The following is a 13,597-nucleotide window of genomic DNA, read 5'->3' as shown; positions in this document are numbered from 1 at the left end:
AGAAAACTCTCGGAGCAAAACAAGTACGAATCGGCCCGGATGGGGCATCTACGTACACGGCCGTAACCGGAGGAATGAAGAAACAATACCGACAAGTGGAGGATAAGTTACGGTCGGCATCAATAATAAAAGAAGACGAAGAAATCGTGGGAGTGATCGAGGAAGTGTTCTATGGGAATACACTACAACGGCTTGAAGAGCTTGCGGAAGATAAAAGCCAAGGGAACCGGGTAGTCCCGGTGGAATCGGTCGAGATGTACGAGATCGTTGCGAAAATGGGGCCGGATGCGCTCCGCAAAGAAGAAGCAATGGTAAGTACGAAATACAAGACCGTGGAGAAGAAGGTGAAACCGGCCGCGGGACCATTACCCGCCGATAGCGAACAAAAGAAGAAAGAAGTCTCGGGAGATCCGACACTTCGGAAGTCCGTGGATATCGGACATGCATTCACAGATGAGACCCGGAAGAAACTTCGGATCGGTGGAGGTGGGTTCCTCTTACAAGAAGAAGAAAAACGGTTTCGAGAGATGTTGGAGCAACATGGCAAAGCATTCGCGTTCACATCGAGGGAGATCGGATGCATTGATCCAAAGATAGTGGAGCCGATGGTGATTTTCACGATGGATCATGTACCGTGGAACCTGAAGCCGATTCCGGTGCCACGGGCGCATATTCCGAAAGTCATCGACTTGCTCAAGGAGAAGGTGGCGATGGGGATTCTAGAGCCATCAAGTGCTCCGTACTCAAATCGATGGTTTACGGTTCCGAAGAAGAATGGGTCACTCCGATTTATCCAAGACTTGCAACCGGTGAACAAGGTCACGATCCGGAACTCGGGAGTCGGTCCGATAGTGGACGAATTCGCGGAAGCTTTTGCCGGACGTGCGATATACTCCATCGGGGACCTATACTCGGGGTATGACCAATTCCAACTAGCCGTGGAGAGCCGAGACATCACTACCATGCGGACACCGATAGGACTAGTTCGAATGTGCACACTACCACAAGGAGCGACAAACTCGGTTGCACATATGATGAACGCGATGAACAAGGTGCTTCGAGATTGCATCCCGGAGATAACGATGCCGTTTCTAGATGACATTCCGATGAAAGGATGCGCGGTGGAAGAAAAAGATGAGACTATGGATGATCGGGGATGCCGAAAGTTCGTGGTCGACCATATTCATGATTGCGAGAAAGTGTTGCGAAAGCTAGAAGATGTGCACCTAACACTTTCCGGGGAGAAATCGGCATTCGGGCAAGAAGAAATATTGGTGGTCGGACATCTATGTGGACCCTACGGCCGAAGACCGTCACCAACAAAGATCGATGCGATTCAAGCTATGAAGGAAGTATGTGAGTCAACATCGGAAGTCCGAAGGTTTCTGGGTGCGTGTGCATTCTATCACATATGGATTCCGCACTATGCACATATAGCAGACCCGCTCTATCACTTGTTGCGGAAAGGTAAGAAATTCGAATGGAAACCGGAACACACTAAAGCCATGAGGAAGCTCAAGAAGACACTATGGAGGGCGGAATCACTTAAGAAGCCAAGCTACGAGCGGCCAATCATAGTAACAGTTGATACAAGTCCAACCGGTATCGGGTGGGTCATCAATCAAGCCGACTCGGATGGTTCGCGGTATCCGATCCGATTTGGAGCAAAGGTCCTCAACGAAAGGCAACGCGGATATGCACAAGTCAAAAGAGAATTGTGGGGAGTCGTGTCGGCGATAAAATCGGATCGGGATTATTTGATCGGAGCTGAAGTGGTGATCGAGACGGATTGTCTTCCGATACTCGGGATGATGCGGTGTTGTACGATACCGGATGTGGCTATGCTAAGGTGGATTGCATATGTCAAGTCACTTAATCCGGAGGTTCGACACATCTCGGGGAAGGACAACGCGGTAGCGGACATGTTATCGAGGGCGCGGTTTGAAGACGACATAACCGAATCAGATAATGAAGAAGTTTCCGAAGACTACTTCACGTCAGAACACATATGCCGAGTGAACGTGATCCGAGAATTCCGGGAAGAAGAATACGAGGGGGAAACCTTGATGATCGGGAAGATGCTACAAGAGGTCGAGGATTCAACCAATGATAAAGAAAGGAGAGCCGAGATCCGAAGGAAGAAGAGGCAAGTCCAAAAGTTCTTCTTGGAAAACGGTTTAATATGGAGGACGCCGAAAAGACCGGATGGGATACCACTTCGAGTAGTCGGGACGAAAGAACAACGAAACCGGATAATGTCCGAGTTCCACGAATCCGATTGGGCTGGACATCGAGGAACATGGGCAACTTTTGTGAAAATCAAGCAAAGATATTGGTGGAAGAACATGTAAAAAGATGTCGCGGAGTTCACAGAAAGCTGCGAGAAATGTCAAGTCTACTCCGGGGTCCGACACCGAGATGAGCTGCATCCGACATTCTCACCGACAATCAACTTCAAGTGGATGGTCGACATTGTAGCTATGCCGACCGGGATTGGACAAAAGAAATACTTGGTGTTAGCTCGAGAAGATCTCACAAACCAAGTTGAAGGTCGAGCGCTTCGGAGGAAAACGTGTGCCGCGGTGTGCCAATTTCTTTTGGAAGAAGTGTTTTGTAGGTACGGCTGCGTAGGACAAGTGATTGCGGACCGGGGAGAACTCGACTCGGACAAAGCTAGGGGATTCTTCGCCAAACATGGAGTTCGGTTAACGTTGACAACGGCCTACAATCCGGAGGCCAACAGGAAGATCGAACGAGGACATAGTCCGATCGTGAAAGCACTTGCGAAGGCATGCGACGGAAGGGTGAAGGATTGGCCACAAATGCTTCCGTATGCACTATGGGCGGATCGGACGACGCATAGCTCCGTGACCGGTTACATGCCGGCAGAACTCATGACCGGACAAGCACCGGTAATGCCAACGGAAACCGCAATCGCGACATGGACAATACTACCGTGGAAGGAAGAGATGAGCCGGGAAGAACTACTAGCGGTCCGGATACGACAACTGGAGGGAAGACCGAAAGATGTAGCGGAAGCGTCACGCCGACAACACGAAGCACGGTTCCGGAACAAAAGCCGGTTCGACACAAAGCACCGACTACGACCGAGGAGGATTGAAGAAGGAGATTGGGTGATCGTCTATGATAGTAGCTTGGACCATCAACATACAACGATGCGGAAATTCGCGAAAAGATGGTTCGGGCCGTACGAGGTTCGGAAGGTCTTCGACAACGGGACGTACCGACTGTCCGAGTTGGATGGAACAATACTACGAGTGCCTATAGCCGGGAAGCGGGTGAAGATTTTCAAGAAGCGGACCGACGACAAACCTTATGTGATCCAAGTCGAGGCCGACAACGAGGAGCAATCGGACGAAGACCACAATGATGCGGGAAGCGAAGAAAGTGGATTACAACTCATAGTCGACATAAGGGGAGAATCGGAGGAAGCTTCGGATGAAGACGGATACGAAGAATCAAGAACTTCGGCACATACCGGAGGATGTGCGGGTTTGGAGGGGGCGAGTGTCGTAGTGTAGGTTGCACACTATGTGAAAATTATATTTTTGTCCCTCCGGATAGAGAATGGAGTGCTCGGTGAGAACCGGAAGAAAACGGCATACCGGCAAGGAGGAAAACGGCATACCGTCAAGGAAGAAACGGCATACCGGCAAGGAAGAGCCGGATAAAGAGACATAAATGTAAAAAGAAAGGAAATACTCACTACTGCGCAGGGCGTGATTCGAACTCTGCACCTCCACGTTGACAAACCCCAACCTTACCATTACATTAAATTATCTTAAGTGTTTTAAATATAGATTTAATATGTATAAGACCTTTATTTATGCATACCTTTATTAAAAGGTAAATCGTGTATTTCTTTAATATATGAAAAAGAAAAAACACGAGACACTAAAAAATAACTCATGCACATCTAGCGTGCATGAGCCCTATACTTAGGAAATAAAAAAAGCATCACATGCACATTTAGTGGACATGAACACTTTTTGTAAAAAAAAAGCATGAAGCCATGCTTAGCTCTTCCTTCCTTATATAAGGAGGAGAGAAATATGTAAAGGGTTGTTGATTATTTGGATTAGGAATTAATCAATACAAAAATTATTCGTGGGATTCACGATTTATACATCTACTTCTTTCTTAACACCCTAAGTACCAATTAATATAGTATGCTCGTGTGATTCACGAGTTTCTTATCTTTCTCTTTGCTAGTTACTCATAATTAATCTCTATCTCACGAACTTCTTTCTCCTAGTCCAAGACCTCTGTGGTTCCCACCCGACTCACGCAACGATCCGGAGCCGAAAGGCACGACAACGTTTCCTGCATAAATCCTTTTTATTGGGTGAAACCCTACTCTCATTAGTCCAAAACATTGTGATTACATCCTTGATTTCAAATGTTATGGGTGTCATTGGCTTACATCTTGTAGTTAGCTTTAGTAGACTAGTTCCTTCACCTGAGGAAATTATACGGTTCATTGTATTGTACACTGTTTTTCTACTAACACCAATTACCTTAGATAACTCACTGATGTTTATATCCAAAACATCACTATTAAGTAACATCATTAGACTAGACCTTTTTAAGAAAAGATCATCTTCTGATCTGCTCATGGATACGAAACTATTACGAAGATTATTTACTAAAATAGATTATTTACGAAGATGATATGTTTGCATTAAGACCATCACAATCAACTAAGTCCTTTATCGATGGATCATTACCTATTCCATAAAGTACTACCTTCTTTTCTTCATTGCTGATGTGCTTGGTTTGAACATTGAAATAGTCTACAACCTTTCTCTCTATGATGGTAGTCGCATTACTTACATTCTCAGCTAAACTATCCTTACCTTTACTGAGTGTGGCTTTCGTATCCTTCAACAATTGACGATGTTTCCTTTTTTTTTCTGCCCAATAGTTTCGTATGGCTTGTTGTGTCCTGATAGCATCATCCCTATCCTTATGATCATTGACGGGTAATTCTAAACACCCTTCTTCCCCTTCCATTTGGCTGGACATATTAAAACCCTAAATTTCCAGAAAAAAAACAAGTATTTAAGATGGCTATGGGCAACAACAATACACAAAAATATTCCACAATACACAAGATTAGACACAACAATACACAAGATAATCAATAGACAGAAAAGTTATTGCAATCCAAGACCGAATAGTAGAGGAGTTCACTCCGTTGGATCGAACAGTTGAGGAGGCGATCCAGGACCGACCAATGGCGACAACTGAGTGTAGAATGTTGTCGTTGGATGACTGAACTCCGTCAAATCGAAATGTGGAAGCAATCCAGGATTGGACAGTAGCAGCAATTGAGTCTGGAATGATGGCAATGGAGGAGAGAACCCTGTCAGATTGAACAGTTACTGATGATGCTTGGAACGCATAGTAGTGGCCCCTGAGTGTAGAGTGGCACAGAGAAGAGAACCCCATCAGATTGAACAGCTCTTTGATGATGCTTGGAACGCAAAGTTGCGGCCCCTGAGTGTAGAGTGGCAAAGAGAAGAGAACCCCGTCAGATTGAGCAACTCTTTGATGATGCTTGGAACGCATAGTAGCGGCCCCTGAGTGTAGAGTGGCGGTAGGTGGACTCGATAGGGTTTAGCAACAGTGGTAGCAACTAACCCACAATACTCAACTAGAGATGGCCTACGTGATGTGGCAAAGGATCATGCATAATGGACCTAGGAATTCGATATATAATTTATGGTACACATTTATGGTGCACATATCAATTTATGTTGCATGTTTATGTTGCACATTTATGGCACTCATTTACATATGTAATTAAAACACTCTAGTATTTTCAATGGTAGTTTTTTGCATAGTTAATTTATTAATGATGGCTTTTTACTAAAATGAGTATTTATCAATGGTAGCTTTTTGCATAGCTAATTAGCTATGTCAAGGACATAGCTAATTGTTTCCACTCACATGCTTTCACCCTACAACCACTTCCCATTCCGGAAACTCCTTGGAAGTCTATATCCTTGGACTTCATTACTGATCTCCCAGTTTCAAAAGGTTTTGATGCAATTCTCACAGTGGTTGATCGATTTACCAAAATGGCACATTTCTTGCCATGTACAAAGTCGATTACTAGTCAAGAGGCGGTTGATCTCGTTATGCGGGAGGTATTTAAGAATCATGGTCAGCCGGATGATATTATTAGTGATCGTGGTCCACAATTCATCTCAAAGTTTTGGAAGCACATGTTCAAACTTCTTCACATTTCTATTAAGCTTTCTTCGGGCTATCATCCTGAAACAAATGGCCAAACTGAGCGTACCAACCAGACATTGGAACAATATCTTCGTTGTTTCATCAACTATCAACAAGATGATTGGGTTGATTTTTTGCACTTGGCAGAATTCGCTTACAACAACTCAACCCATTCTTCTAGAGGATATTCCCCATATTTTGCAAATACGGGTTGTCATCCTCGGTGGACGATGAATGCGCATCCAGACGTTCCTACCAACCCTGCTGCCGAGGATAGTCTTAGTCGCCTCCAAGAAATTCAAGCTAACATCCTCCACAATTTGCACGATGCTCAATTTACACACAAGAGGCTTGCCGATCGTCATCGTCTAGACTCCTCAAAAAAGTTCCACATTGGGGATCATGTATGGCTTCTCCAACACAACATCAAGACCACTCGACCTTGCAGTAAATTGGATTACCAACGTTTTGGCCCTTACATGATCACTGGTAAGATAAGTGATGTTGCATTTCGTCTGGACCTCCCTCCGCACATGCATCTTCATCCGGTGTTTCATGTATCCCTTTTGGAACCTTATACTACAAGTTCAATTCCGGGCCGTCTTACGACACCCCCACCACCTATCGAGTTCTTGGATGGGCCTGAATTTGAAGTTGCTGCCGTTCTCGATTCTAAAATCATGCGCAACAAGCTATATTAGCTAGGCTATACCCCCAATGATCGAACTTGGGAACCTGCTTCAAATCTTTCCAATGTTGCATAACTCGTCAATGCATTTCATCGCCAATATCCTTGTAAACCAGGTCCTAATACAAACCCTACGACCCGTGAGACGTGTCGTCGAAGAAGGGGGATAGTGTCATGATAACACTCACATCATGCATCGAAAGGATCATGACACTCACATTATGATTCGAAAGGATTTGACCCCACGACCTTGTTATACACATGTCAAATCCTTAACCATTATATTAATATTTTTATATGTATAGTTTTTAGAATATGAAATCTAATATCATAGGAATATTCTATACATTCTAGAATGACCTAGAATATTCTAGAGTGTACTAGAACCTTCTAGAATACTCTAGAGATCTTCTAGATTACTCTACATTCTAGTAGGATAACCTAGAATATTCTAGAGTGTTCTCTATTACTTATAAATAGGGATCTACCACCCATCCCAAACCTAAATTGGTTCGACGCCATTTTGTAGCGTACTCTTTGTAATCCATTTTACTCTTCAATATAATAATTCTCTTTCAATTATCTCTCTATCTCTCCTTCTCTCTCTTTCTCTCTCCCAGTCTTCACAATAGGCAACCTTGTGTATTCAACCTTGGACAGAAGGTATTTTTACGTGTACCTCACAATTCTAAGACATTGTCTAAGGGTAAGTGCGCTAAGTTAGCCCCACGGTTTTGTCTATTACTTATAAATAGGGATCTACCACCCATCCCAAACCTAAATTGGTTCAACGCCATTTTGTAGCGTACTCTTTGTAATCCATTTTACTCTTCAATATAATAATTCTCTTTCAATTATCTCTCTATCTCTCTTTCTCTCTCTTTCTCTCTCCCAGTCTTCACAATAGGCAACCTCGTGTATTCAACCTTGGGACAGAAGGTATTTTTACGTGTACCTCACAATTCTAAGATATTGTCTAAGGGTAAGTGCGCTAAGTTAGCCCCACGGTTTTGTCTATTACTTATAAATAGGGATCTACCACCCATCCCAAACCTAAATTGGTTCAACGCCATTTTGTAGCATACTCTTTGTAATCCATTTTACTCTTCAATATAATAATTCTCTTTCAATTATCTCTCTATCTCTCTTTCTCTCTCCCAGTCTTCACAATAGGCAACCTCGTGTATTCAACCTTGGACAGAAGGTATTTTTACGTGTACCTCACAATTCTAAGACATTGTCTAAGGGTAAGTGCGCTAAGTTAGCCCCACAGTTTTGTCTATTACTTATAAATAGGGATCTACCACCCATCCCAAACCTAAATTGGTTCAACGCCATTTTATAGCGTACTCTTTGTAATCCATTTTACTCTTCAATATAATAATTCTCTTTCAATTATCTCTCTATCTCTCTCTCTCTCTCCCCCAGTCTTCACAATAGGCAACCTCGTGTATTCAACCTTGGACAGAAGGTATTTTTACGTGTACCTCACAATTCTAAGACATTGTCTAAGGGTAAGTGCGCTAAGTTAGCCCCACGGTTTTGTGGACCTTTTACAATCCTCAAACGTATTGGGTCATCAACTTATCGTCTCGCATCTTCCCGATGGTGTTGAAATTCATCCAGTTTTCATGTGAGTCGTCTAAAAGAAATTCTCGGTTCTGGTGACAGTACAGTTACAACTGAAACTCTGGTTACTTCTAAAGAATTATCTTCGAAACCACATGTACTAGAAAGAATTCTCGATGTTAAAACAAAAAAGTTACGTACTAAAGAAATCCGAGAATTTAAAATTAAATGGATGGACAAATCTATCAAAGATGCCACATGGGAACGCGAGAATACTCTAAGAACAAACTTCCCTAACTTTCCATTGCAAGAGTGAAATGTTTTAAAGAGGGGGAGTATGTTACGGTCATGACCATATAATATCCCGTGGTGAGAATTTACCGTAGTATTCTATACACGTGGACAAGTGTGAGGGTTAAACAAGAGTGTAAAGAAGGGGATGATTACTTTTAATCCTCGGGATTGAGACAACCCATTAGGCCAAGTGTGAACTTGCCTGGGGGCCTTGGGTATCATCTCTATAAATAAGAGGCCTAGCTACCCTCATTTCATCATCTTTTGACTACGTCGAAACTCTATTCTTGTGATGGGTCAACTCTTGTAGCGAGCGCGCCAACACCAGGTATGACTTGACGCCACGACGGTGGTATGGGATGCCGATCGAGGCTCGAGTCCGTCTCGATCCCTTCGCTTGGGGGTGGTCAGGTGGATTGGCAACCTTCTTTCTCTCTCTCCTTTCTATCTATCATTTTTTTATCCTTATCATATGCTTACATTAGGGCATATCTCTAATATCTTGCTTTCTCAACCTCTTCTTAGGAAGAGAAGAGCCCACAATTTTGCTACTTTTTGTGCTAAATCTGTTGGATTAGCACAATCGAGCTTATATACCAAAACACCATCCTTAACAATTATAAAGAATGGGACAACAACTACACTAAAATACTTTGAAATTTCTGGTGCCTCTTCACCTTCAACCCTGTAGAAACGAATGGTAGAGGAGGAGTTCTCTGAGCAGAGGCGGTTGAAGATGAGGTCCATGGGAGTCGAGGCCTTGCACCACGAGGCCCAGAAGTGAAGGATGAGCGATGCGCCTTTCTCTCGCAAGCATTGATCGAGCTCCGATTTGTCCCAGAGTTCAAGTAGAGAAGAGGACTCCATAGCCACTCTCAATCTCTCTCTCCTCAATTGGTTCTCTGATCACATTCATGATGCGCCCCAATGTAGCCCTACCCACAGGAATCGTGATTGGAGCACCAATGTTAAGAACCTTCTGTCCACAAATGAGACCATTGATAAAATCCATGGCTATGGTTTGAACAGTACTCTCTCCAAGATGTTGATCGACTTTAAGGACAATTCTGATGCGATGGTCTTGAACCTCGACAACAGTGAGGATGGAAGGCCAGACTCGAACTTGACATCAACCACAACACTGATGACTTGAGCAATAGATTCGATGCTTCCTTTACCAATGAATTCGTCAGTGGAGGATCCATCGTTGGAGATCAGAGGCGGGGAGGCCTCAGCGGAGAAATGATGAGATCGTAGGGTTTTCGGCAAGAACGGGGGCAAGGAAGAGGGTCAAGAGAGGAGGCCTGCAAAGATACAACAAGAAAGAGCTCTGGCAATCGTCTCCTTCTTCCCATATCTTCATCAAAAGGCTTTTGTATGGAGGAGGATGAGCAGAGGGAGAAGAAGACGATCACCATAGCTCTTTCTCTTTCATTTTTGGCACGCTTGTGGGATAGTGCATTGCACGTCAGACCCACAAGCCGATGCCGAAAAAACTCTTGTTGACCGGAACTCCATCGATCTTCTCTCACGGTCGGAAATTCCTCAACTGGATTACTGCTCGTCGATCGATAATTTGGTCGGAGCTGGCTTGACGATCAATTGGAGTCGTCAAAATTATCTCACCCTCTTGGTGTCAGGAACAATACTAAGATAGAGAAGGAATTAGTACTAAAAGATGAGGATTTGTACTAAGGAAGGTGTAGAATTCTTGAGAGAAGGAAAGAGTGAGATAGATAGATAGATAGATAGATTATATTACTGTCTTCGGAGGTCAAATATGACCTATGAGACCAAAAATATTACATTTCACGTGATACGTGTGAAAGTGAGTAGTGACTCTCGATGTTCAAGAACTTTACCAATGAATGTTGCAATCGAGGGTGCACATTGTGGTTGTGAGAGGAATTCATGCAAGGATTGGGCTCAGTCGAAGAGATGTGGAAAGCATGGTCGAATATGATCAAAGGCAGAGCATTGTATCAAAGTGTGATACTCAAACTCATGAAGTTGTTTAGGGCAAAGTGTGCATAGCCTACCACTCTCATCACTTGTGCCCCAACGCTCTGTTTCATATCGCAATGCATGTGTGAGAAAGAAAGAAGAAGAAAGAAAGAAATATTAATGTCTTCTAAGGCCAAATTGAGAATGATGATAACAAAAGATATATATTATGTTAAGAGAATATACAATAGCAGCTAGGAGGCTTTATACTGGCGTTGAACCGATTTGGTTTGAAATAATGCCTTGTGCCTCCTTTTATAGTGTTCTCAGGAGTACTCCTGAAGTTTCTAGAATGTTCTAGAGAAATCTGGAATATACATCAATTTTCTATACAAAAACTTAAATGAAAATAATATCCTTCATATTACAACATATAGTCTAATGGTCCAGAGCTCGACCCATGTAACATAAGGTTATGGGTTCGAGTCTTGCCATATCATGACACTGTCTCCCCTTTAAACTGACGAGTGTCACAAGTAGTTTTGGATTGCAGACCCGGTTTGTCTGGATATTGACGATAGAAGTCTTCAAGAAGAGCACGAGCAATGGTCACATTCTCTATTGGTTCCCAAGTACACTCACTGGGACTATATCCTAGCCAATCGACTAAATAGTAGGGCTTGTTGTGAACAATCTTGGAATCGAGGATGGCAACAACCTCATACTCAGGTCCATCTTCAAGTCCGATCGGGGGTGGAGGTTGTTTAATACAATCTGGGATGGTGTTGTCTTGATAGGGTTCGAGGAGAGAACTATGAAACACTGGATGTATCCAATGTTGTGGAGGTAGATCGCGACGAAAAGCGACATCATTAATTTTTTCGATAATATGGGAAGGACCTAATTGCCGATAATCCAACTTCTCGCATGGGCGAGTAGTTTTGATGTGTCGTCGTAGTAGTCAAACCCGATCTCCAATGTTAAATTGGATGGGAGCCTATGACGATCCGCATAAACCTTGTGTGTTTGTTGAGCTTGTTGTAGATGAGTAGATAAATTCGCTTGTATCTTGCGTAACCGCTCCAAAAGATCCTCTGTGCAAGGATTTGTGGGTAACTCTGGGGTTTCAAAGACACACCATCAGGGGTGACCGCCTGTATAAGCATAAAATGGTGTAACCTTTATCAATGAGTGGACAGAGTTATTATGCGCAAATTCGGCAAAGTGGAGATTATCCGCCTAGTTATCTTGCTTATAGCTTAGAAAGCACCAAAGATACTGCTCCATCGTTTGATTTTGTTACGGGCATGACCATTTAATATCCCGTGGTGAGAATTTACCGTAATATTCTATACACGTGGATAAGTGTGAGGGTTAAACGAGAGTGTAAAGAAGGGGAGGATTACTTTTAATCCTCGGGATTGAGACAACCCATTAGGTCAAGTGTGAACTTGCCTGGGGGCCTTGGTATCGCTATAAATAAGAGGCCTAACTACCCTCATTTGATCATCTTTTGACTACATCGAGACTCTGCTCTTGTGGTGGGTCCACTCTTGTAGCGAGCACGCTAGCACCAGGTACGACTCGACGCCACGATGGTGGTATGGGACGCCGATTGAGGCTCGAGTCTGTCTCGATCCCTTCGCTTGGGGGTGGTCGGGTGGATCGGCACCCTTCTTTCTCTTTCTCCTTTCTATCTATCATTAGTTTATCCTTATCTTAAGCTTACTTTAGTACCTAGATCTCTAATATTTGGTATCAGAGCTATGTACTAATGTTTCTTTGTTTGTCTTTTGTCTTTTGATTGATGATGATCGATCAATGTGCGGTCGGCAGGTCGGCCTTGATCCAGACAACGATCAACAAAGAACTTCGGTAGCTCTTTCCGTAATTTTTTTTTCTTTCTATTCTCTCTTCTCCCATCTAATCATATGTTTAGTTTATATGTCATTTTTTTTCATTAAGTCAATGATGTTGTAGTGGTCTTTAATTGATTATCTAAAACGTTTACATATGTGCACGAGGTCAATACCTCATTTGAGATATAAATAATATGTGATGAGTGTCGTATGCGTACGAGGTTAATACCTCAATTATGTATTACGTTCACGAACATATGTTACGTTTGCGTATAAGTTTAATACCTTGATTTGTTGTAAAGGATATGTGTTTGGTCTCGTATGCGTAAGAGGTCAATACCTCAATTGCGTATTACGATGATCTCTTATTTGTGGATGTTTCATGTGCGTAGAGGTATATACCTCGATTACGTATCTCGATCACATCATTTGTGGCTATTTAATATAATGATATGTTTAATATAGGCATATGTGGTCACGTATATATGTATTTGATCGTATATATGTGATAAGTAAACATATGTGTATATTCGTTATTACGTGATTATATCGAAAGTTGTCCTTGTCGGGAAAAGGATGTTGGTGGCCGTCCTCACATTTTTGTGAGAATGGCGTTGTCACCATCCCTTTTTCAACAATTTTTGATTGTTGACAACCCCGTTGATGACCTCGACTTCGTTACGTAAAGAAACGCCTATAGCCATAATGATGTTGAGTACGTAGGGCTTGACCCACTTCAAGTGAGGTCGCTCCAATGACACACGTATCCAACATCCCTCCCTCGTTACATGGATACGATGCCACCATGAGCTCGTTATTATGAGAGGCATTCGTAATGATGTGAGCATGTGATGGGCCACGTGGGCCTACTACGAAACGAGGGCTCATTTGGCTTGACCATTAGGTTGCACTTTGGCGTATGCCATCGTAATTACGAGACTTGAGGTTAGGTAACGTACCAACATAGTTTTGGTAAATGAGG

At 43.1% G+C, this 13,597-nt stretch overlaps 1 protein-coding gene across 1 annotated transcript; it reads right to left on the bottom strand.

The window, feature by feature from the left end:
- Positions 1-9,322: 9,322 nt before the first annotated feature.
- On the bottom strand, positions 9,323-9,679 carry LOC147850446 (Thioredoxin superfamily protein). Its single transcript, XM_087336786.1, has one exon. The coding sequence runs from the start codon at positions 9,677-9,679 to the stop codon at positions 9,323-9,325; it is 357 nt and encodes a 118-aa protein (XP_087192912.1).
- Positions 9,680-13,597: the final 3,918 nt, after the last annotated feature.

Source organism: Azolla caroliniana, unplaced genomic scaffold (assembly GCF_043228905.1).
Source record: "Azolla caroliniana isolate FFs.n. ecotype wild unplaced genomic scaffold, voAzoCaro1.0.p SCAF_21, whole genome shotgun sequence".
NCBI lineage: Eukaryota > Viridiplantae > Streptophyta > Polypodiopsida > Salviniales > Salviniaceae > Azolla > Azolla caroliniana.
Note: the sequence above shows the minus strand (reverse complement) of the source record. Positions and strands in the feature narration are given on the sequence as shown.